Source organism: Neoarius graeffei, chromosome 26 (genome assembly GCF_027579695.1).
Source record: "Neoarius graeffei isolate fNeoGra1 chromosome 26, fNeoGra1.pri, whole genome shotgun sequence".
Lineage (NCBI taxonomy): Eukaryota > Metazoa > Chordata > Actinopteri > Siluriformes > Ariidae > Neoarius > Neoarius graeffei.
The window spans coordinates 3,455,671-3,481,338 of NC_083594.1; the positions used below are offsets into that span (position 1 = coordinate 3,455,671).

The 25,668-nt window shown below is 39.0% G+C and overlaps 1 protein-coding gene across 3 annotated transcripts in view; it reads right to left on the reverse strand.

Annotated features, from left to right (window-relative positions):
• Window positions 1-11,894: 11,894 nt before the first annotated feature.
• mmel1 (membrane metallo-endopeptidase-like 1) overlaps window positions 11,895-25,668 on the reverse strand; it is a 62,620-nt gene continuing 48,846 nt past the window's right edge. For all 3 annotated transcript variants that reach the window (XM_060909751.1, XM_060909749.1, XM_060909750.1), the window contains 9 exons: window positions 24,953-25,051; window positions 22,134-22,217; window positions 21,808-21,911; window positions 19,954-20,012; window positions 19,141-19,260; window positions 15,724-15,857; window positions 15,407-15,568; window positions 15,080-15,156; window positions 11,895-13,728 (listed from right to left, as the gene is read on the reverse strand). In XM_060909751.1, the coding sequence (XP_060765734.1) occupies window positions 13,629-13,728; window positions 15,080-15,156; window positions 15,407-15,568; window positions 15,724-15,857; window positions 19,141-19,260; window positions 19,954-20,012; window positions 21,808-21,911; window positions 22,134-22,217; window positions 24,953-25,051 (939 nt within the window). In that variant the 3' untranslated portion in view covers window positions 11,895-13,628. The remainder of the gene's footprint in view (window positions 13,729-15,079; window positions 15,157-15,406; window positions 15,569-15,723; window positions 15,858-19,140; window positions 19,261-19,953; window positions 20,013-21,807; window positions 21,912-22,133; window positions 22,218-24,952; window positions 25,052-25,668) is intronic.

Genomic DNA, 25,668 nt, shown 5'->3' on the forward strand with positions numbered 1-25,668 from the left:
TCTAATTAATATACAGTTGAGGTCAGAAGTTTGCATACACCCATCCTGGACATGACTGTCATGGTAATATTGGACTTTCAATGATTTCTCTGAACTGTTCTTTTTCTCTGGCAGAATGATTGGACCACATGTAGCTTTAAGAGAAAAAAAAAGAATTTGGTGCAGGAGTTTTAATTTATTTTGGGTTTTCTGAAATCAGCACCGGGTCAAAATTATACATACAGGGCCAAAAATATACATACACCCACTTAGATCATTAATCCGATGGTGCTGAACGTTCCAAAATGTCTTTTCTCTTGCCACGGATAAGACTTCTTAACAGCCTGTTAGTGAAGGTGGAGATTTGGGTTTTATGCATCTGACTCCTGAACTAGCATATGATTTTCACTGATTGACTTCATTCCTTGTTGTTGTTGTTGTTGGTGGTGGTGGTGGGAGGGGTGAAGTTTTCTGTAAGGAAATATTTAAATGATAATTTATGGAATGAGTCTCTGAGCGTCCAGTAAAGTTGCAACATTAAGTTTTCTGAGGAGTTTACGTTTTGCATTTTCTTGCTAACGTGACAATCTGTCTTTTTCTTTTTTGTCTTATTAACATCGAGAGAGAGAGAGAGAGAGAGAGAGAGAGAGAGAGAGAGAAAAATGAGAGGCTGATAAGGGAACCATTAAAGCTGCTGTAATGCAAGTGAGAACAGGAACAATCTATCTATCTATCTATCTATCTATCTATCTATCTATCTATCTATCTATCTATCTATCTATCTATCTGTGTGTGTGTGTGTGTGTGTGTGTGTGTGTGTGTGTGTGTTTATTCTATCCACATTCACTGGATATGAGCAATCGTGTGCTCTGATTGGCTACTCTACTACTAGGCTATCAGCTCATATAGACCCCTTTCACTGACATCACCCGAAACCGGAAGTAAACAAACCCTGCACCATATTGGAAGACCAACAAACTCGTGATTAGAGGGAAATAACGGCAGCACGCGGTATGTGAACCCACGAGGCACTTGGTTCATCAAAAACCTACAATGGTAAACTTTTGTGCTGTGTTAGGGTTCTAACAAAGCTGATGGGAAAGGTGAAAAGAAGTCTTTCTACAGAATACCAGCTGTGATTGAGACTCAAGGGGAGCAAACCAAGGAGCTTTCTGCCGGGAGACAGCGAGAGGATTTAGCTGCTTTATGCACAGCGGATCTGAATACTTCAAGTCTACAACAGTACAGAATATGTTCAGACCATTTTGTTACTGGTAAGTCACTAGGCTAGAGTGTTGTAGAACATTTTTTTAAAATGTTTACTGAATAAAAACATCCTTAATTTTATCACATTTGTTATATTTCATTTCTTTCTTTTGTTTTAATTTTCCTCCCTCCATCCCTCTTTGGATTTTAAATATAGTTTTTCCCCATGTCCAAATAATTCAAATATATATAAATAAAAACAGATAAGTAGTAAATTAAAAATAAATTATGAAATAAAAAAATCCATTCTCCCTTGCCCCGAGTCTTATCATATGGGTCAAACCCATCAATCACAGCCAGTTTCTCCACATACCGTGCCCTGTCTGCAGCTGGTAATGTACTCACATAACCAGAATTATCAGCCATCGTGTCACTTTACTCTCGCTCGTACTTTGTTTTATATTGTGAGTATGTATGCATGTACTTGATCTTCCAATATGGCGCCCTAACACAATCTTGCGGTACGGTGACGTCACGCGGTAGCCCTCTATACCGTGAGTCGAGAAAAACAAAATGGCGGAGCGTGTTGCTGAACCAACCGAGGACGAAATAAAAACTCTACTCAAAAACAAAACCCCAAAAATTGTTATCAAGCATTTAAAAGAAACAAAAATAGCTAAAAGAATATAGTTGGGGTTCCCCTCCCAGTAGCTCCTGTTCCACACTCCAGCCCAGTCGGTGGCGGTAACGCACCTTTAAGTTGATTTGCCAACCATCAAAAAAAAGCCTTAAAGAAGAAGAAGAACCCACCCACCCCAAAAAAAATACAAAAAAAAGCAACAAAATATGAAATAAAAGTATTTGATGGTAAGAACGTATCTTTTTTATTTTTCAATAATTATTATCGCATTTTTCACAAATTGCTCCTGTCATTTCGCCGGTTTGTTTACATTCTAAGCGGAAATAATTTTGTCCGATGTTTTGTATAAAGTTTTTGTTTATCGAATTTGCTAAAAATAAAAATATTCCGTTTCTCAAAATCCAGTGAATGTGGTTAGAATAAAACAGTTATTCCACTCAATCTCGGTGCTACGCGCCTCGTCGGCGATCAGCTCATGTATGACTTGATTTCATGGAATAACTGTTAAATGGATAAAAGTATAATGTGTCAGTGTTTAATAAATAAAATACTGAAATCACATTTTATTTAAGAGGAATAAAAGATTTTGCAATGTGCTGTTATTGGAAAATAATCAACATCAGGGTGCGAACAGTCACTCCGAACTTATCCTCGTTATCATTTAACAAAGACCCTTAACGACCATCTTGTTTGAAGTTGACTGGTGTATCATTTCACCATGTTTTCTTCAGAATACCTTTTGACCTTCTGGTGTCCTTAAAACCCCACCTTAATTCCTGCCCAGCTATTTCTGTCTCTGTGCGTCAGTCAACGCCACGTCTTTTGTCGTGTAAGTGCCGTAACTCATTTCATATCGCCTTTGATGTGAACAGTTTATAGTCTGTAAAAAAAAAAATCATAATTTTTCAATTAATTTTTTAAAAAATTATTTATTGCTCATTTTACTTCAAATTCAGTTCTCAACCGTTTTTTTTTTTTTTGCACGTACATGATAGTTTAAGATCTTGTGGTATTTCTGAGAACAGAGTTTTGTATAAATACGCCTTCTCTCAGTGAAGACTTCGTCTTTTCTTAGACTTGTGACATCACTTCTAACAATCAGAGGAAAGTTCTGGTTTATTTTTCTACTGGTTCAGGGAGACAGGCCAACACCGACATGCTCAGATGGAATATCGTTGTTTAACCCCTGAAAGTCCCCACTTATTATTTGTATATTAGAATTATGTAAAAAAAAAAATCATATTTATTCAAATTTACCTAGGCCTTCTTTCAATACATAAGAAAAAACAAAACAAAAAAAGGATTGAAAATTAAAAATGGCATCCAATTATATTTGTTATACATGTAATATGTGTCTATTACATAATAATTAATATATAATATAATAATATATAATTAAAATATAAAAATATATTTTAAAAATACATAGATAAAAACACGACACACAAACCTGCAGCTTTTACACAAAAATCTCTTACATTTGAAATATAATACAGTATAAATTATAACTTTTTTAAAAAAAATCCTAAATCCGATCCATAAAACATAATCTCTTTATATAGAGACATTTCCAGTTCCAAAAAAAAAATTTTTCTTCCAAATCCAATTCCAGTCATTTCTTTGATCTCCAATCCAACATTTTTTTGTTGTTTATTCAGCTCATTAGTGATGCTGGGTATTAGATCAGTGCCCTCTATAGTAATAATAATAATAATAATAATAATAATAATAATAATAAATGTTCATCTGAAAAATTTAATATTAATAATGTCTTAATTTACTACCTTAGGGTTATACATTTTAAATGTAATATCACTGGGACACAAACAGCACCCCAGTCGTGTGTGTGTGTGTGTGTGTGTGTGTGTGTGTGTGTGTGTGTGTGTGAACCCTGTCCACCTACAAACGCAGCACTCTATCCTGTGTAAACACCCTGCCACTCAGAAAGCGTTATCACAAACCCGATCCGCAGTCGCATCTCTGAAGTCAGAAACATTTTCCACGCCGTCCTGCAGGAAGGAAGCGGCCCAACAGACGCAGACACAGTCTAGACAAGCTGGAAGTGTAACGATGGCATCACATCACAACACACATTCATCACTTCAGTCTTGTGTCAGCTCTGTTAGTATCAGCGTGCACATCTGGGTCACGTGTCGGACTATGTATGGAAGGGAGCGTTTCTATTTTCGCCGCCTCATTCACAATGCATTTAAATAAACAGTGGTAATGTTTGAAAGGTCATTGTTTAAGCAGCTTGTGAATAACAGGACATGGCTTCGGCTTTATTTACTCATAAAAGAGCACCGTGCGATAACATCTGAGAAACATCTTCCCTGAGGAACTTCTCCTCAAATAGCTGATGAACAGAAGAGATAATAAATCAGCAGGCTGGGCATCGTTCCTCTCACCGCTCCGATCAGCAACGTCATAATACAGCACCTTTATTTTACACAAACTCTCAAAGGAAAAATGCTGGGGTGTTTTATTCATTTTTTTCTCTCTCTCATAAATTTGTCACTTTTTAATCTTGGAAATTCTGAGGTTTTTTTTTTTTTTTCTCAGAATGTTACCCCTGCCCTCAGGTCTGTAATGCACAAAAAAAACACATTATTTTTCTGAAATTTTTTTTTCTTGCAAATTTCTGACTTTATAATCTCAGAGAATTGCTGAGGTTTTTTCTTGTAAGTTTTCAACTTTACTCTTAGAAATTTAAGGGGTTTTTTTTCTCAGAATATTTATCCCCCACTACTCTGTTTTATTTGATTTTATTTTTTTCTTCATAACTACAATGGCCCTAATGTGCGTTCATCCTTCTCTGGAGCAATTAAAAATAATTATTTTAGATAGATAGATAGATAGATAGATAGATAGATAGATAGATAGATAGATAGATAGATAGATAGATAGATAGATAGATAGATAGATAGTTTAAAGTCAATTGAGATGTTGAATGTGTTTTTAAAAATTTTAATTTCATTTTCATGCTACAGGAAAAAGACAGACTACTTAAAGTGTGTTGTGATTTTTTTTCTTGTTAAATTAACTATTTATTCAAATTTCATACCAAATTAATTTAATCTGTATTCAATTAATAAGCTTTAATCTAAATGTCAAAGAAATATTTTAACGTATTTGCAGTGTCTGTATTCTGTTTGTTGTTGCTGTTGCAAAATATTTTTCTGAAGTTTGAAAAATCAGTGTTTTCAGATCAAACACACAAACCAAATGAGATTTTTTTTAACTTTTAACTTTTATTTAAGCATATACATATCTTTACCCTAAAATATCAAGAATGTAATATATTTTTTTTATTTTAAATATCTAACATTTTTTTTTCTGCTGTGTATTTTTTTTTTAAATAACTATCGTGACAGCAGTTGATTATAATGACACACATTCAGGTTTAACTTCATAAATACACACAAGTGACCTCTTAGAATTACTTCAGCGATGACGTTAAAGTCCACAAGTTGAAAGATCTTTTCTTTTTTTCACAGCAGGAGAAAAAAAATTACAAAATTATTCACATAGCAGCATCTGAAATTAGTGATGAGTGACCTGCGAATGCGTGACGTAAGTTGAACCAGATGTTGTAAATTCTCTGTATTTCAAAATGGCTTTTAATGCACTTCGGAGGTGCGCATGGTTTAACATGCAGCACGATTCATCATGCACGTGATGCTTTCTTCTAGAGTTTATTAACGAGAATTCTTAAAATAATGCATAACATTGAAAATCCACAAAAATCCATTTATCAGTACACACTTGGCAAAAGCATTCAAGAAGTCTTTACAGATAGAAGTAGCGTGTGTGTGTGTGTGTGTGTGTGTGTGTGTGTGTGTGTGTGTGTGTGTGTGTGTGTGTGTGTTTTCTCTAAAAGGTCCACAAAATACATAACAGCTATTTTTTAACCTGCTTTCCAAAGCCGTGGCGTTTAAAATGGTATTAGCAGTTCTTGGCACAGAATATTTCTCTTGAATTTTGTACACATGGTTCTGTCTGAATGTACACACTCTACTCTGTGTGCGTGAAGTGTTTACACCATCTTTTAACCTAATGGATGTTGAGGTACATGGCGATGGATAAATTTACACAGTTACAGTGAGTGATCACCTAATGGGCTAAAATTATACCACTTGGCAAACACTTAAGGCTGTAACATACACACTTTTTTAAAATGCCATCCTTTTTCCTGACTGAAGTTCGAACCGTTTCTGGTAAAAAAGTGCAAATACAGACAAGTGACGAATTAAAAGGCAAAAAAACCAGGAGTTATTTATGTTTTCTGGCATGGTTTGGCTCAACTTGTCTCTTTACAAAGAAGCGTCACTTTTATCCTATGATGAATCATTTCTCTCCTGATGGGTGTGGTCTCTTCCAAGATGGCTCCGCCCTCATCCACAGGACACAAGGGATCAGTGAATACAGTAGTTTGATGACGATGAAAATGATGTAGATTTAATGCTACAGGAGTGATGTGTTACCCTGCGTTCACATTAGCAAACAACAACAAAGCAACAACTCATCGTTCATTTTAGACCTACAGTACTGTGTAGGTCTACGTTTGGGTTTTTTTTCCTAGCACAAAATTAAATGTTATGGAAAAAAAAACTGTTTGTAATGTATCTGAGCAGCATATTCCATCAGAGAGCACTTTTCAGATGAAAAAAGAAAACATAATGAAGGCTGCTGGGTTTTGGTACAAAATGAAGAAGTGAGTGTGACAGTCAAAGTGTCCAGAAGAACTGGGGCTGGTTCTGGAAGATCTCATCTCATCTCATTATCTCTAGCCGCTTTATCCTGTTCTACAGGGTCGCAGGCGAGCTGGATCCTATCCCAGCTGACTACGGGCGAAAGGCGGGGTACACCCTGGACAAGTCGCCAGGTCATCACAGGGCTGACACATAGACACAGACAACCATTCACACTCACATTCACACCTACGCTCAATTTAGAGTCACCAGTTAACCTAACCTGCATGTCTTTGGACTGTGGGGGAAACCGGAGCACCCGGAGGAAACCCACGCGGACATGGGGAGAACATGCAAACTCCGCACAGAAAGGCCCTCGCCGGCCACGGGGCTCGAACCCGGACCTTCTTGCTGTGAGGCGACAGCGCTAACCACTACACCACCGTGCCACCCGGTTCTGGAAGATGCTCAGGAAAACCTACGGATCATTTCCACATAAAACTGCGCTCACTGGACCGGAGACTAAAGCAAAGGGTCGTCTCACACCAAATATCGACTTTGTTTCATTTATTATGGCTCACTGATTACTGTTTATAGTATTTTTAATGTTGCAACATTTCATTTCATTACTTTTTAAGCCATTTTTGGTCGACAGCATTTCTTTACATGTGCCAAAGATTTTTGCACAGGACTGTACGTACTCGACACCGGGCCACAATTTCAGGAACATAGGCAAGCAACAAAGCGACCGTTGAATTGAGACTTTCTCAGTTCTACACAAGTTAGATATGAATGGTAAGGTGACAAATCTAACCTACTCGGATGATTCCTCAGAGCAAACCTATGGTCTGAGATTTATTTAAATCCGCTCTCACAAATTTAGCTCCTACCTGCAATTAGTTCCTGTTTCCCACATAAAAAACACTCACGATTGTGATTTCATCTTATCCTATCATATACAACCGATCAGAAAATGTATTCAGAGACGTTATGAAGAAAAATAAAACTTGGAATGAAGTAGCAGAGATCGTAAATGCTTCTGGTGAGTATATGTAGTCAGTCCAGTTAGCTTGCTCGGCTAGTAGCACGTAACACAAATTAAAAAAAAAAAGTTTTCACACAAATTAGTGCATTAATTAATTTGTGTTTAACTAGATACTATCGTATTAGAAACTCTACATATATCTATAATTACTACTGTTTCTCATCAGACTCTCACTAATGACAACAGTAGGAGTTGCCTGAAACACCTCCGCATGAAACAAACTACAAGCGATACAAGCTACTTGTCATGTGCTAGTTTGAATATAGGGTTAACTGGGTTAACATCGCACTCCACAATCATCATCATCATCATCAAAACCCCAGCGTTCGGAAGAACAGTATTCGTCGGTCATAGACAGATCCAGAAACTGAAGCTGCTCTAAAGGTTTATGTTGGTTTTTCTTTTTATTCATCACTTGTCTGTACGATTTCCTGTCACATCCAGCCGAACATTTTTATTTCATCTTTGTTAAAAAAGTTAAAATGTCTTTACTAAATGCAAATGTATCTAATCACTCATATTATAAGATTATTAAGTTTATTTTTGGACACTTTTACTCATTGATTAGCTCTCCTAGCAGATAATTTTGCTTCTTTTTAAAGTAAATACTTGAAATGAGTAAAAATGTCCAGAAATAACTTCACTAATCATTAAATTTAGGAATCGATTAAAAAAATATATTATTCGATTAATTTAAATCTATAATTATACTAAATAATATGATTACTAAAATATAATAGTAAATAGACTACCTACACAAAGGATTACTAAACCTATTTCTGGGAAAATTTTCCTTATTTAGTTTCCATCCATCCATTATCTGTAGCCGCTTATCCTGTACAGGATTGTGGGCGAGCTGGATCCTATCCCAGCTGACTACGGGTGAAAGGCAGGGTACACCCTGGACAAGTCGCCAGGTCATCACAGGGCTGACACATAGACACAGACAACCATTCACACTCACACTCACACCTACGCTCAATTTAGAGTCACCAGTTAACCTAACCTGCATGTCTTTGGACTGTGGGGGAAACCGGAGCACCCGGAGGAAACCCACGCGGACACGGGGAGAACATACAAACTCCGCACAGAAAGGCCCTCGCCGGCCCCGGGGCTCGAACCCGGACCTTCTTGCTGTGAGGCAACAGTGCTAACCACTACACCACCGTGCCGCCCCTTAATTAGTTTCAAACATGATTTTTTTTTATGCAAGATAATTTTGCTTCCGGGGCGGCACGGTGGTGTAGTGGTTAGTGCTGTCGCCTCACAGCAAGAAGGTCCTGGGTTCGAGCCCCGTGGCCGGCGAGGGCCTTTCTGTGTGGAGTTTGCATGTTCTTCCCGTGTCCGCGTGGGTTTCCTCCGGGTGCTCCGGTTTCCCCCACAGTCCAAAGACATGCAGGTTAGGTTAACTGGTGACTCTAAATTGAGCGTAGGTGTGAATGTGAGTGTGAATGGTTGTCTGTGTCTATGTGTCAGCCCTGTGATGACCTGGCGACTTGTCCAGGGTGAACCCCGCCTTTCGCCCGTAGTCAGCTGGGATAGGATCCAGCTCGCCTGCGACCCTGTAGAAGGATAAAGCGGCTACAGATAATGAGATGAAATGAGATGAGATTTAAAAAAGGTACATTCTTATCAAATACCTTCATTCCATTTTTTTTGTATTTTTTGGAGTTTTGTTTTCAAGTAGAGTTTTTAATTTCATCCTCGGTTGGTTCAGCAACACGTGCTGCCATTTTGTTTTTCTTTACTCACGGTATATGAGCTGATAGCCTAGTAGTAGAGGAGCCAATCAGAGTGTGCGATTGCTCATATCCAGTGAATGTGCAGAGAATAATTAGTATTCTATGTGGTCATCTTATTTTATATGGTAAAATTATTTTACATTTAATTTATAATAAGAAATATGAGATACATTTGACTAGAGTCGAGATGTTTGAAGAGTTTTTTTTTTTTTTTATGAAGTGTGTTGTGGCTAAATCAGCCTTTACATTTGTGGCTTGTTTTTGTTTTTAAAGAACCCCACTCTTTCTTGTTTTATTTCGCTTGAACCCTCGTAAACCAGCCGTCTCCTCCAAACAGTACAAGCCGTTATGGTTCTGTAGAACTTGGCTAGCAATAAAGCTTCAAAGGCAGATGTGAATATTCCGTTAATCAGAGTCTCTGTGATGAGAGATAACAGTCATAAATGAATGGTCCATGGCAACCAGATTTGTTTTTTCCCTTCTTGCTTATTGACTGGTCTAAGCTTTCAGAGAGCGCGTGCTCTTGCCGTCCATGTTACTGCACCATTTGATCTTTTTGCTGATGCTCTCCGGGTTATTTCCCTTCTGTCCATCTTGTTTAGTTCTGCTGTCATTACTGGTTAATCAAGGTGAAAGAAAACAGTCTCCGTCCCTGATCACTTCTCTAATGAGGATGCTTTCTCGGCGGAGTGGCCTTCGTCTGCTATGCTGCAGCTCGCCACCTCCCACGACTGATCAATTTAAGAGATCGAGAGGCTGCACGTCGCCTGCCTGTCCTCCTCAGTGTCCTTCAACGTTGTTCCCTTTCTGATATCCCTCATGCTGAGATGCAGCAAACTAAACTAAATGTGTCTGATTTAGCAAAGCAGTCAGCGGTGGATTCTGTGATTAATGACACCACCTGAATGTCAAATAAACAGCTTTATGGTCCACCTGGTACGCAGGAAACCTTTTGAGATCAAAACGTATGTCTAAAATATTACCATATGGGACATTAATGAAAAATAGTCTCATTTTATGGGAATACAGCATAACAGAGAGATCTTGTGGTTGTCAGACTCCCCCCCCCCCCCCCCCCCCCCCCCCACACACACACCTAATAATGGCACTAATTTCAATTTGCGTTAAATTTAAGAGGTTTTCTATTTATTTTTTCCTGTTAAGAGCATATTTAACAACAATTTGCCTTAGCTAATAAGAAAACCTCTGAATTTATCTATTTAATACAAGAACATTATCGTATATAGAAGCAACATCTCATTTTATAGCAAGATACACAAATGCAGATTTGAACACAGTTATTTCCACATTTTAAAGTATTTAAAATAATCTGTGTCGTATTTAGTGTTAAAAATTTATTAATGAAGACTGCCAGGATCTCTGAATATCTATAAAATACAAATTATGTCCACTAGCTTTCCTGTCAGGACACAGCTAGTTGGCTAGTCACTGCTAGAAAACTAGCTTTTATTTGTCACAGGTAGAATTTTGATCTCTGAACTCTGATTTCGATTTTCATATCCTCAGTGATTTGTTTAACAGCAGCCAAACATGAAACATACTATTAAAAAACAAAACACAATTTGATCACAATTTTATCACTAACATTGTCTCAGTTAGCGATTTTAGCGAGTCGATTTATGCTAGCCAACTAGCTCGCATCTGTCACAAGCAAAGTGGGATTTTATTATCAAATCGTGACTCATTATCATATCTTAAATTATTTTTCCTCTCATCAAAATCTGTCAAAAAAAAAAAAAAACTATAACAACCAATTTTTTTTCCCATATTAGCAATATTAGCTCGCTAGTTAGCAAGTTAGCTTCGTGTCCAGGTTCTGTAGTTAGCATGTGATCCTTTCATAATTGTCACAAGGTGATTTGTTCAAGCCAAGCTTGCAAACTTAGTTCATGTTTTGTACTTAAATACTTATAAAAATATAACTTTAGTGCTAATTCTTTATAAATCTGTCTAAATTCCCTAATTAAGATGATCTCAATTTTTTTTCTTTTTATATTCAGGGTTGGGGAGAGCGGGGTAAGATGAGCCAGAGGGTAAGATGAGCCACCCCCTGTTTCTAAGAAACAGTAAACAAATGTGACCATGTGACCACATTCAAGGGGGGGCGGGACCATTTACTTACACTTGTGGAGAGGAGCACCACATGTCAAACTAGGTGAGGGAGATATTTATAAAAATGTGTTTTTGTGCTTTCTAAGTCAATTCCATGTTTGTCCACAGTGAAGATGATTTAGAGAAGACAAAAGTAGAATAATATTTAGACACATTAGGGTTAAGTTAGTGGCTTTCTAAGCTATGATATGAATGCTAATAAAAATAATTTTGATTAGCCTAATCCCCTTTATTAGCATTTTTCTACAAAATGGTGGCCACGGGGTAAGACGAGCCATTAGATGTGGGGCAAGTTGAGCCACTGGCTCAACTTACCCCATTGGTGGCTGAGCTTACCCAATATGGATGACACTTAAGTTTTCACATTTACTGGTCATATATGACAACAACATATATATATATATATATATATATATATATATATATATATATATATATATATATATATATGACATCAGATGAGGAAGACCAGTTGTTAGATGTGGGGGATTATGTTGTGGCAAAATTCACAGGGAAGAAGAAAGTGCATTTCTTCATTGGCCAGATAATCAAATTGGATGTCTTCGAAATAGACGCAAGATTTGTCAAAAGAAGCCGGTCATGCCATGGCTCTGCAAGAAAGCCGACCTTTGTCTTCAAAGAGAAAGATAAGGCTGTCCTGTCAAGATAGGATATTGTGAAAAAATTGCCCCACCCCTTTACTGTTGGGGGGACAGCACGGAGGGAGAGGCAAATGGTGTTCCCTTGCAATTTGAACGCTTGGAACATTGAATAATGATGAAATGATTGATGGAATGATTGCTGCATGTTTTAGCAATGTTTTAACCTACTGAAAGAAATAAGATTTTTTGGCACTGTTCTACTGTTTTAGTAATTTCTATAATATAGTATATCTCTCATTCCCTCTCTAACCATCCGTCTTTCTATCTATCTATGCATCTCTCTCTATCCATCTATCTATCCCTCCCTATCCCATCTCGTTCTATCACCTCTCTCTTCATCTCCCCTTCTCTATGCAACGGCCCTATCCCCCACTTGATTGACTTGACTTGATTCACTGATTGCATTTCTAATAATAAAAGTTGTTTACTTTGTTAACCTAACATGTTTTGTGTTGGCTCAATTTACCCCACACAGTGGCTCATCTTACCCCGTGCATGGGGTAAGTTGAGCCACTTGACATTTTTTTTTCAAGAGGTAATATCACTCTAACCATAAGAGCTTATCAATTATTTTTTGCTCAGATAGTAACAGCACACTTTGAAATTTGGTATGGTGTGTAGACTGGAAGCAAAAATGGCTTTAACATGTAGTTATGATGAAAAATGTAAAAAGTGGCTCATCTTACCCCGCTCTCCCCTACCTTTTGGTGATAAAATCATAAACACGAAAGGATATTTTTACTCCCTTTTTGTGATTTAGACTGAATGATCCTTCCTGTTTGGAATGGTAACTAAATGTATTCGGCATAATAATAAAGCTGTTTTTAGTAATTATTTCCCACAGATGTGTCAAAATGTGATAAAGCATGATGAATTTAACAGTCTTAAAGTCTTCAGGTAATTATTTGACCTGATGGAGGCGCTATAGCTCACATTTACAGCTCACTAACACGTCTAATAATAATAAATATATTGTTCTTTCTTTTCTTTTCTTTTCTTTCTTTTTAAAAATATCTTGTCTCCATCATAACTTTTTTAAGGCTGCACTTTGCCAAAAGAGACATCCTGGGATTTAATTTGAACCTTTCTAGCCTAAAGAAGCCGTGAGCTTTTGGCTGGTTGTTGGATCTTGTGAAACTTTCTTTGTGAAGTGCTTACCACATTTAAAGCCAGCAATACACATTAAAAATCAGCAAATCTGTCCAAATATTAGGAAATGTGTCCACTATCAAAGGCAGCAGCTGTGTATATCATCATATCCGCCTCTGGAATCAGTACAGAATATTTACACATGACCCACAAATATACAAAACAAATACTTTAACTTATCTTAAGTAACGGCACTCAAAGTGTTTCTTTTCCACCCTGCTTTCATTGCACTCATCCTCTGCTTACTCATATAATAACAGTTTTTTCTAGCGTTCATAATAACCTCCTTCTTATCTCTTTCAACAGACACACATTAAGGCAACTCATATATAATATGCTGCCTTGGTGGAAAGAAATCGCAGCCTTTAGGGTCTACTCAGACTACCACACTCTGCACTTCTCCTCTGGGTTCATAGGCGTACCTCTCCGGCACTGGAACGCCTCGGAAAAGGCTTCGAAATTCTGCAAGGAGCCCAAAACCCTAATATGGTGAGACAGGAATAGAGACGGCATGGTCTGGATCATTATTTATGCTCACACATCCATATTTTATAACATACCTATGTTGAAAAAGTCATGGTTTATGTGTAATGAGCCACCCTGTGTAGAGCTGTTATATTGACGACGTAAATTAATCATTAACGACAGTGTGGTACGATGAAGCAAATTTACTGGTAAAGTGTTTTATTCCTCTTATACCATAGCAGCTCATCAACAAATAATTTTTTAAAAAATGTATTAAAGTGTGACACGTTGTACTATTATCCGTTTATAGTTATTTAACAGCTATTCCATGAAATCGAGTCGTACATGAGCTGATAGCTGACGAGGTGCGTAGCACCGAGTTAACAATAAACCATGTACGACGAGATTGAGTGGAATAACTGTTGTACTCGATCCACATTCACCGGATTTTGAGAAACAGAGTATTTTTATTTTTTGCAAATTCATAAATAAAAACTTTATACAAAACGTCCGACAAAATCATTTCTGCTCAGAATGTAAACAAAGCAGCGAAATGACAGGAGCGATTTGTGAAAAATTGCTATAATAATAATTCTTGGAAAATAAATAAATTAAAAAAAAATGTTCTTACCATCAAATACTTTTATTCCATATTTTGTTCCTTTTTTTGGTATTTCTTGGGATTTTGTTTTCAAGAAGAGTTTTTATTTCGTCCTCGGTTGGTTCAGCAACATGCTCCGCCATTTTGTTTTTCTCTACTCACTGTATATGAGCTGATAGCCTGGTAGTAGAGTAGCCAATCAGAGCGCATGATTGTTCATATCCAGCGAATGCGGATAGAATAATTAATGTTACGGAGCGTCTGTGAAACAAGTTATCTCCTGTTATCAGTTATGTTATTGCTATAGCCATAATCAGTCATTCCCTCACCAGCCTCTCGTTTTTAAATCTCTCTCGAAGTTAACACACAGCTGTCAAGAAAGCGTAAACTCCTCTGTCCTGAAACAGCTTTCACTCTGACTTTTCACTGTAGACTCCTTAGATAAACGTTAAGTCGACGTCTTGTCACAGAAAAACTTCACCACATAAACCATTACACGTTTTTTTTTATCCATTTACTTGGATCACATGCCATAAAAATCCCTGTGAATGAGCTGTTATTATAGAAACGATAACGTATTAGAACAAGTGCTGTGATTTGCAGCTGCACTTTTGTCAGCATCACCGTTATAGGAAATTACTCAACACCTTCTAACCAATCAGAAATGTGAATTCAGTAGCGTTGTGGTATAATGGTTATATAAAGTACAGATTACATCCTGTTCATCATGCACGACTCAGTGTAAGCTTTCTATGGAGGAATATACCTGTACTCCAGAGGACTGTGGGGGTCGGTCTTGATGGACTGGATGGCATATTCAGGGCGACAGGCTCCGCACCAGACCTAAAGGGATTACATTATCGCTAAAAATAACCTTCTTCACATTATAGGCATGTCTTTATGTTGACTGCGATGTTCAAGCTTTGATTCGTTTCAGCTCCTGGAATTGGGCTATTTCACAACACACCTCCCAGGAGCTTGACTTCGTTATCAGTCCTGTCATGTGAAAGTCAAATCAGCCCTGAGCCCATGTGCAGATTGAGGAGGCACTTCATCTCCACCCCACCATCTTGCATTACTGCCTGTCACTCACCTGGGCAAAGTTGAGGAAAAAGAGCTGCTTATGATCCATGTCCACACCAGGAAGATGAGGCTCTTCACCTTCCCTCTCCACCCACTTCATGTACGCCTTATACGCTTGCCGCACTCCTCCATTATCGGCAATGTTCTCCCCCAGCGTGGTGATGCCACTCACCTGGACCAAAGAGGGACAGAAAATGTTACAATCTTACTACATCTGATCTAACCCCTGATTTAATCCCCAACCTTTCAATCGTGTAAAGGTGTCAGATTACGACTTTGAATCACTAAAATAGGGCTTTGATGAACTTAAAACAAGTGTTAAATTACATTTTGACCTCCTGCAAGCTTCCAGCTGAATTTGCCGTACTGCTGCACCATGCATTTGGACTGTTCCTCAAACTGCTCTGTGGAGAAGTTGCTCCACCAGTTGTACATGTTTCCATCTTTGTCAAAGTTACGACCTGCGGGAAGGAAGAGTGTGTGCGAAAGAAGAAGGTTTGTTACGTCTACATCCATTAAAAGTAATACAGCTGGTTGATGTTGCTCAAACTGTGCAGAAGATTACACAACCTGTGATGATTAAAATCCCACACTTGGTGTATACACAAAGGGATATACAGCTAACTCCAAAATTATTGGTACCCTTCTTGAGGAATATTATAATGTTTAGGAAAAAAACATAGAAAGAACTGGAGTTTAATTACCTTGCTCTGACCTTTAAATGCAAACAATTCTAAAAGTATAAACCTAATATCGGTGAGTTTAAAATGAAGTATAGAGGAGTCCAAGATTCTCTAAAAATCTCTCCAAACTCATTAGACATTAGAAAGTGACTATTGGGTAGTTCTTCAGTAACAAAATTACTGTACATTCACAGCAAAACGTGGTACCTTTTTAAGTTGCAGTACTCAAGATAATGGTATTAATGGTATCCTACGCGAGCTTGAAGAAAGACCTGAAGGCATCATTATCAACGGCGTCAAGATAAACAATCTCAGATACGCTGACGATATCGTCCTGCTGGCTTGGTCCGAGGAAGAGCTCCAGTCCCTCTTCGATGCTACGGTTGATGCCAGCCAGCGCCTTGGTCTTAATGTCAATACAAAGAAGACAAAAACCATGGTCATTTCGAAATCAGAGATCCCACCGACGTGCCAGCTACGCCATGGAAACAACTCTATTGACCAAGTATCCTCGTTCAGTTACCTCGGCGCCATTGTCACCTCGGACGCGCGATGTAAGAAAGAGATCCGTAGACGAATTGGAATAGGGAAGGATGCTTTTAGCAACATGCACTCGATCTTCACTGATCGCAAGCTCTCGATGAAGATCAAAATCTAGCGGCTCAAGTCCTATGTATGGTCAACTCTTCTGTACGGCTGTGAATCATGGACGTTCACCACTGAGACTTGTAGAAATATTGAGGCAGCAGAGATGTGGTTTTACCGCAGGATGCTCCGCATTTCATACGTGGACCACGTTACAAACGAAGAGGTCCTCCGACGGGTCGGTATGGAGCGTGAGCTACTCCATACGATTGATCAACGGCAGCTCAAGTTTCTTGGTCACTGTGTGAGAAAACAAGCACTTGAAGACCTCAGCCTCAGTGGAAGGATCGTGGGAAAGAAAGCCCGGGGAGGTCAGAGGAAAACATTCCTCAAGAACTTTGATCTCACCCCTGCAGACATCTGGGTCTTGGCAAGACAGAGGGAAACATGGCATGATATGGTTCGCCAAGCGCCGATTCGGCGATGACACTTTCGAGAGAGTTCGAGGTATTAAAGTAAAATTAGTCAGATTTCAAAAATCAAACTTTCATTTTCAGAGGCCAAATAGTTTTTTGTTTGTTTTTGGTTTTTTTAGAATACGGGATGGGCTTCCTGCGGTGGTGACATATGCGATGACGTCAGGTAGCGGTCGCCTGGAGCAACTCAGCGGTTTATATTCTCTGTTTGCATCATAGTTTTGCTAATTTTACAAGTATTTTTACTGAATTTATCAGTTTTTAAACAAGTATACCTCATTGTGTAGCGTATAAATGCCACGATGATGCTAAAAAGAATGCACAAGCTGGAATTAGAGAAAATGCAGTGTGCTTGCTCAGCTCCAGCAAAGGGTCACCGACAGAAACTGGATCCAAGCAACCGCTACCTGACCTCATCGCGTACGTCACTACCACAGGAAGCCCCCCCCCCCAAAAAAGGCATTTTTTTTCTCAACAACTATTTGGTATCTGAAAATGAAAGTTTGACTTTTGAAATCTACAACTAATTTTTACAAAAATATGTTTGAAAATCAGTCCACTGGAGGATCCCTTGAAATAAAAATTTCACACTGTATGTGTGGGAGTGTTAATCTTTTGTCCCTAAAAAAGCACAGAAAATTGTCAGTTTAACTCTGAATGCAAAATCTTTTACGAGGAAAGAAAAGTCAGTCACGGAATTACGTCAGAAAAACTGAACTTTCATTTCTTAAAATTCAAACCAAGATTTCTCTGAAGCGATGCTGCTATAATTGGGGTGATGATTTTTAAATATGGTTTTTAGTATATTTTGCCTCGGCTTCCATACTTTAGCAAGATCACTGAGCTGACAAGTGAAGGCAGTCTTAATCATTTCATAATTTTGGCCGCTCTGCTGAAGAACTGCCCAATCATTCTCTTTACTAAATGCTTCACTAATGGCCCTTTTCCACTACCCTTTTTCAGCTCACTTCAGCTCGCTTCAGCTCACTTCAGCCCGACACGGCTCGCGTTTCGACTACCAAAAAACAGCACGACTCAGCTCGCTTCAGCCCTGCTTAGCCCCTAAAACTCGCACGGTTTTGGAGTGGGGCTGAAGCGAGCCAAACCGTGCCGACTGAGGCTGGGGGCGTGAGCAGACACTCCCCTGTGCACTGATTGGTGAGGAGGAGTGTCCTCACATGCCCACACACGCCCCGCGAGCGCGCTGGGATCTGTAAACACCGCAAACCCGGAAGGAGAAGAATTACGAATTACGAGAATTTCTGAAGCCTTATGCGCCTCGCCTCGTCTATACGCTCTTGCCAGTATCTGTCCGCGTTGTCGGTGACAACAAGCCACAGCACCAAGACCAGCAACACTAACGACTCCATGTCCTCCATGTTTATTGTTTACTATTCGGGTCGTGAGACTACCGCTTAAAAGCTCACTGACGTCACTGTTTGCGCCGCTTAACGACATCACCTGACGTCCACCCACTTTCGCTAACTCCACCCAATGTGTCCACCCACTTCCAGCCAGCACGGTTCAGCGCGGTTGTAGTCAAAATGCAACTCCAACAGCCCCACTCAGCTCGACTCAGCACGGCACGGCTCAGCCCGACTCAGCCGCGTTTGTAGTGGAAAAGCGGCATAAGTATTAATGGTTACCAAAAATTTTGGAAAAAAAACTAGACCAGTATACTGATTCATAATCAGCAGCTTATGTAAAAATGTTATGGCAATATTTACAGAGGGAAAGTTGCTCGTATTTAGAGTCGAGTTACGCACGTATTTAAGGCATTCAGATTATGCAAATCACCAGCTCTGAACCCTGACGTGTGCAATTTCTCTATTCTCTATATCCTCAGCCCTGAATGAAACCTCATGTAAAGCTGTACAAGGTACTGCTTAAACAAAAAAAAAAAGTCCGTGCCAATACTTCTGGAGTTAACTGTTAATCTGACTAAGATTGATGAAATTGTTATGAATAATCCAAGGAAGAATTGACAATTGGTGACTCGCCATGGTCATCAAAGCCGTGAGTGATTTCATGTCCTATAACCATTCCAATTCCTCCAAAGTTTAAGGCCTGGAGCTGCTTCTCACTGAAGAAAGGGGGCTGTAAAATTCCAGCAGGAAACACTGCGACAGAGAGAGAGAGAGAGAGAGAGAGAGATGCTAAGATCAGCTGAACATAAAATATCTGTATGTTTGAACCATTAGTGCTTTTGCTGAATGCAGAGAAGCGCAGTAAAGATGTTAATATATTTTTTTTTCTCCATTTTTCCACCAGCCCTCTGCCTCCAGCTGCCTCTCTGTCTCCAGAATAGCAATTTAGCCTGAAGTGTTTCCCAGAATGTCCAGGAACATTAAAATGTGCAATCTCAGAGTAATTATGTGGAAATTACTCCAGCTGAAAATCTGCATAATCACCCAGCTTTTGCAGTCTATGTATTAACCCAGCGTGAACAGCACGCTTTCCGTGCCTTCAACGCATCACTTTTAGCAACAGCTTTGTGTGCACTGGAGCCTGAAACTAGCTTTATATTATCTACAAGGGGAAAAAAAAAGCCTTATGTGCATTACAGACATTATTTGCAGTGAGCTAAAGAGGCGTTTAGATGGAGGACGCAACTAGAAAGCAGTGTGACCAGAAGCAACTTCCTCTTCAACTGTGAGTTTGGTGTTTAGAGCTTTAAGTTTGTCATCCTGTGGTGTAGAAAGTCAGCTGAGTTCAGCAGAATTTTGTATTACTAGTTAACTCATCATCATCATCATCATTATTACATTTATCAGTGTCTTTGCAAAACGTTCCTTTTATTATTGTAGACTTACCAATCTGATTTCTGTTGTGAGAGTAAAAAGCATTGACTACAGCTGCACCGATGATCCACCTGAGAAAATATTGATATAATGAATACAGCTGGATGGACAAACGGTACATGGCTTCATCATGAGCCTTCATCTTTCCTTATTACTCCACATGACGTTATTTGCTTTCACTGTAGTCACAAATATTTTCAATCTGACTCAACATGACGTAAATCTTTTTGTACTTGTTCACTAACAAGACTTATTTTTCAACAGCACTTTGTCCTCCATGTTTGTTTTTCCTACTTGACCTTCAACTTGTGACTTGATGGGTCAGGAAACCTCCCAAGTAATGAAGGAAGAAAAAAGCATTCGCACGTTTATCAGGAGAGTGTGAGTTGAAATCATAACAATGCCGGAGCAATACAAGAGCCAGGCAAAGGAAAGTAGGTGGGAGGGGCATACTGTCTAACCCTTTAACAGTTATTCCACAAAATCAAGTCGTACATGAGCTGATCGCCGACGAGGCGCGTAGCACCGAGATTGAGTGGAATAACTGTTTTATTCTATCCACATTCACGGGATTTTGAGAAACGGAGCATTTTTATTTTCATTTTTTGCAAATTTGTTCAATAAAAACTTTATACACTAAAACTTTTTTTTCTTTCTTTTTCAATTTTCATTTTTTTTTTTTCTGTGTGTTTGTGTAGTTTGATGTTTGTTTGAGTGTTTTGTCCGCCGGTTGTGGTGTAGCTCCGGACCCAGTTTGGGCGTTGGTTCCCTCTAGGTCTTGGTTCGCCGTAGGCGATGCCTGCGCTCCCAGCTGTGGACTGCAGTGAGCTCGCTGCTCATTTAACATTCGTGGTTGTCTAGCGCTCTGCGCTTTAATGCTTGGCATGATGTTCCGAGCGATGTTGCTCGGTGACGTCGCGGCGGCTGTGCAGGTGGTTTGGGACACACCAGCACTCTGCGTGGCGGAGCTTCTGTGCTCACTTTGTGGATCCATGGCGTGGTGTTTGAGCGATGTGGCTGACAGCGTCACGGCGGCTGTGCTGGAGATGTGGGACTTGTTTTCATGCGCCTTTTGGTGGGACTGTGGCTGCTACACCACTGGAATTACATCCTGACCCTACTTGGTGGACTTTTCACTTTTATTTTTTTATTATTTATTCATTCATTTATTTATTATTTTTTGTTATTTTTTCTTTGTCTATAATTGTAAAGCGTCCTTGGGTTTCTTGAAAGGCGCTATATAAGTTGAACTTATTATTATTATTATTATTATTATACAAAACGTCCAACAAAATCGTTTCCACTTAGAATGTAAACAAACTGGCGAAATGACAGGAGCAATTTGTGAAAAATGCGATAATAATAATTCTTGAAAAATAATTTTAAAAAATACATTCTTACCATCAAATACTTTTATTCCATATTTTCTTGCTTTTTTTTTGTATTTTTTGGGGTTTTGTTTTTGAGTAGTTTTTATTTCATCCTTAGTTGGTTCAGCAACACGCTCCGCCATTTTGTTTTTCTCTACTCATGGTATATGAGCTGATAGCCTAGTAGTAGAGTAGCCAATCAGAGCGCGTGATTGCTCATATCCAGTGAGTGTGGATAGAATAATTATTTGTTAATCACAGTGACACTAGCCAATTGTGCATATCTGTGAAATCGTGTATGTGGAAGAGGGTAGATAGCACTCCACCCTCTTCACCCTCCCCAGTGGGAATTGATTGATCATGACTCGACACACAGCTTTGACTAAAATAAACATATTGCTTAAATATATTTAAAATGTGCGCTGGCAGATGAAAAACTCATGTGAAAGCATTCTTATGTACTGTATTAGTTTTAGTATGTTTAGCTGTAACGCACTGTTCTGGATCAACAGGTTCCCGTAGCTTCTTGTGAGCTTTCTGAGCGGTTGCTCGAAGGTTTTCCAGAACGTTCTCAAAGTAGCTCTCTTCACTGAACTTCAGCTGTAGACAAAAGAAAGGACGGTGTGTATCGGTTTTGTTTGAGGTAAACCACATGGACAAGAGTTGTTTTTTTTTTTATTTTAAATGACCTGGCAACTTGTCCAGGGTGAACCCCGCCTTTCGCCCGTAGTCAGCTGGGATAGGCTCCAGCTTGCCTGCGACCCTGTAGAAGGATAAAGCGGCTACAGATAATGAGATGAGATGAGTAACTTCACAGCTTACATGGATGTACTCTTTATCCAGCTTCTTGTTGTCCTCTTCCAGGATATAATCCGGATAACCAATTTGCTCTGAAATGGCCATCGCCTGAAACATGAAACATCCTTATCAGCTCAGGGCAGCATATTAAAATCCCAAAATTATAAATTAGTTATTGTACAATACAGAATATATACGGTGCAATCCAAACCCAACAGAGGCCGTACAGTCTTAGATCTTAGATATAATATTAGGTCATATATGATATTTAATAATGATAAGTATTTCTTACACATGATCAAAAAATTAGACACATTTCAACTTCAAAGTTCCACAAAAATTATGAACCTGGACGATGAAATCCCAGGTCGTGCAAGCGTCAGGTCTGTGTGGGTTCAAGTACTGACACCAAAAGGAGTTTCAAAATTTGTTGAGATAATATGTTCCATATTTAATGTTCTCTAATTCAAGTACCTTTTAATAATTACTATTCAGATAAGAGGTTCACATTTAAGACATTCTGTTTAAAAACTATTCTTTTTAAAATACAGTGATGCTTGAAAGTTTGTGAACCCTTTAGAATTTTCTATATTTCTGCATAAATATGACCTAAAACATCATCAGATTTTCACACAAGTCCTAAAGTAGATAAAGAGAACCCAGTTAAACAAATGAGAGAAAAATATTATACTTGGTCATTTATTTATTTATTGAGGAAAATGATCCAATATTACATATCTGTGAGTGGCAAAAGTATGTGAACCTCTAGGATTAGCAGTTAATTTGAAGGTGAAATTAGAGTCAGGTGTTTTCAGTCAATGGGATGACAATCAGGTGTGAGTGGGCACCCTGTTTTATTTAAAGAACAGGGATCTATCAAAGTCTGAGCTTCACAGTTAATCCTGATTATAGTATTAATCCTGATAAATATTGATAGAGTATAGTGCACAGTTAACTGCTGAAGTGTTTATATTAGAGCTTTATACACTCAGAAAATAAAGTACATTATTGTGCCTTTAGTGGTACAGTGGTTTCTCACTAGATCAGTTCCGTCTTTAAGCTACTTACTTGTACCCTTTATATACTCATCTCATTATCTCATCTCATTATCTGTAGCCGCTTTATCCTTCTGCAGGGTCGCAGGCAAGCTGGAGCCTATCCCAGCTGACTATGGGCGAAAGGCGGGGTTCACCCTGGACAAGTCACCAGGTCATCACAGGGCTGACACATACAGTAGACACAGACAACCATTCACACTCACATTCACACCTACGCTCAATTTAGAGTCACCAGTTAACCTAACCTGCATGTCTTTGGACTGTGGGGGAAACCGGAGCACCCGGAGGAAACCCACGCGGACACGGGGAGAACATGCAAACTCCGCACAGAAAGGCCCTCGCCGGCCACGGGGCTCGAACCCAGGACCTTCTTGCTGTGAGGCGACAGTGCTAACCACTACACCACTGTGCCGCCCCCTTTATATACTGCTTGGGAATATATATATGTAACCTTTTGGCCCTTAAAAGGTACACATAGTTACCTTGAGGTCCAATAAAGAGCCCTAGGGGGTACATTAGTGTAGACTGTACCTTGGGGGACAGAAATGGACTCGTACTGTAACTGCACCCCTACTTCTGACAGTGTAGTGCATGAAGTTACGGATATACAGCTGAGTGCAGAAGTTTGCACTCAAAAGTATACAAGACTACAAGACCGATAATGAGACAGAAATATAAGAAGGCAGTGTGTGATGTGATATCTAGCAGAGTGAGAACAAAAATTAGGAAAAGAAACAGGAAAATGTGAACTAAAAGCTACTCAGCTTTTTTTTTTAAATGATAAATATATGTTCTACAGGGTCGCTGGAGCCTATCCCAGCTGACTACGGGCGAAAGGCGGGGTACACCCTGGACAAGTCGCCAGGTCATCACAGGGCTGACACATAGACACAGACAACCATTCACACTCACACCTACGCTCAATTTAGAGTCACCAGTTAACCTAACCTGCATGTCTTTGGACTGTGGGGGAAACCGGAGCACCCGGAGGAAACCCACGCGGACACGGGGAGAACATGCAAACTCCGCACAGAAAGGCCCTCGCCGGCCACGAACCCGGACCTTCTTGCTGTGAGGTGACAGCGCTAACCACTACACCACCGTGCCACCCACACAGGTAAATGTTGTATTAAATAATATTTATAGTGTTTTGAATTTAAGTATTTACCTTATTTTGTAGTGTTACAACCTGAAATGGACGTCATTGGGATGATGTGTGTATATACAGTATGTCTACACAAAACAGCTCACAGTCACCTGAAGAGTTTATACTTTGTGGTTTCTCAGTAACATGACAAGCTGCTTCTGTTTGTCTTATTGACTTCAGCAGAGTACAAAAAAAAACGAGAGAAAGAGAGAGAGGATGGTGAGAGAACGACTGTTTATAGCTGCTATAATGTATGAGAAAACAGGAACTAACTTCTTTCATGGCTGTTCAACATTAAATGCAACTATAAATGGATAAAAGTATGATTCGTCATTAGCTAGTAAATTAAACATTGTAATCGTCAGCAGATTGCTGTGGTAGCAAATACTTCAGGATGCACTTTTATTGGAAATTTCAGCTAAGCCTGTCGTGTTTTATTCCTTATTTAATGTTTTAGCATCAACATTTTGACGGTTTTTGTCGTCTACGATGAATGACGGAACGTAAAACACTCTGCTTTATTTATATTTATGGTATTTGTTCGGCTTGTTGCTGAGAATTAAATTTCTGGACAAACACTTCAACTCAGACACTCATGTGCCTAATGTCTGAATTATCCTGTATTATGACTGTCTCACCTTCTCTCTTGCCTTCTCCTTCGACTGATCATCCATCCAGTTCAGCTCTTCTAATGTTTCCACATAAGAATCCTGAATCTTTCTGATCAATTCCCCAACCTGGACAGAAAAGGAAACCGTTTCGATGGCAAATAAAGTAAAGTACACTTGAAGACACTCAATATGTGATTTGCTGTATAACAGTGAAGAGATTGTTGTTTATTGACTTTAGAAATGTGTGAATGTAGAAATGTATGTTCATCACCAGCAGCCTCAGGTTGAAGCACATCAGCAAGTGTTCTCATTTTATCATTACTGCTCTTTTAACAGTCAACATTATCACAAAGCTGGTTTACAGAAATCCAGATGTAGATTTAGATCTCTAATGAACAACCAAGAGGCGACAGTGGCGAGGAAAAGCTCTGTGACAAGGAAGAAGGACGAAGCCTTGACTCAGAATTTTCCAAAACCATGTGGCAAAATGTCCTATCGTCTGAAGAGGCCGAGAAAACCTTTTTTTGGATATAATTCTAAAAGATTCTAAAAGTTTGGTGCAAAAACAAAACAACTTAACACCTAGAGAACACCATATCCACAGTGAAGCATGGTGGTGGCGGCATCATGTTACGAGACTGTTTCTCTTCAGCCGGGGCTGGGTCTCTGATCAAGATAGACAGAATTGTGGATAGCTCAAAAATACTAGTCTATTTTAATTTTAATACGAGCCAACAGCTTCA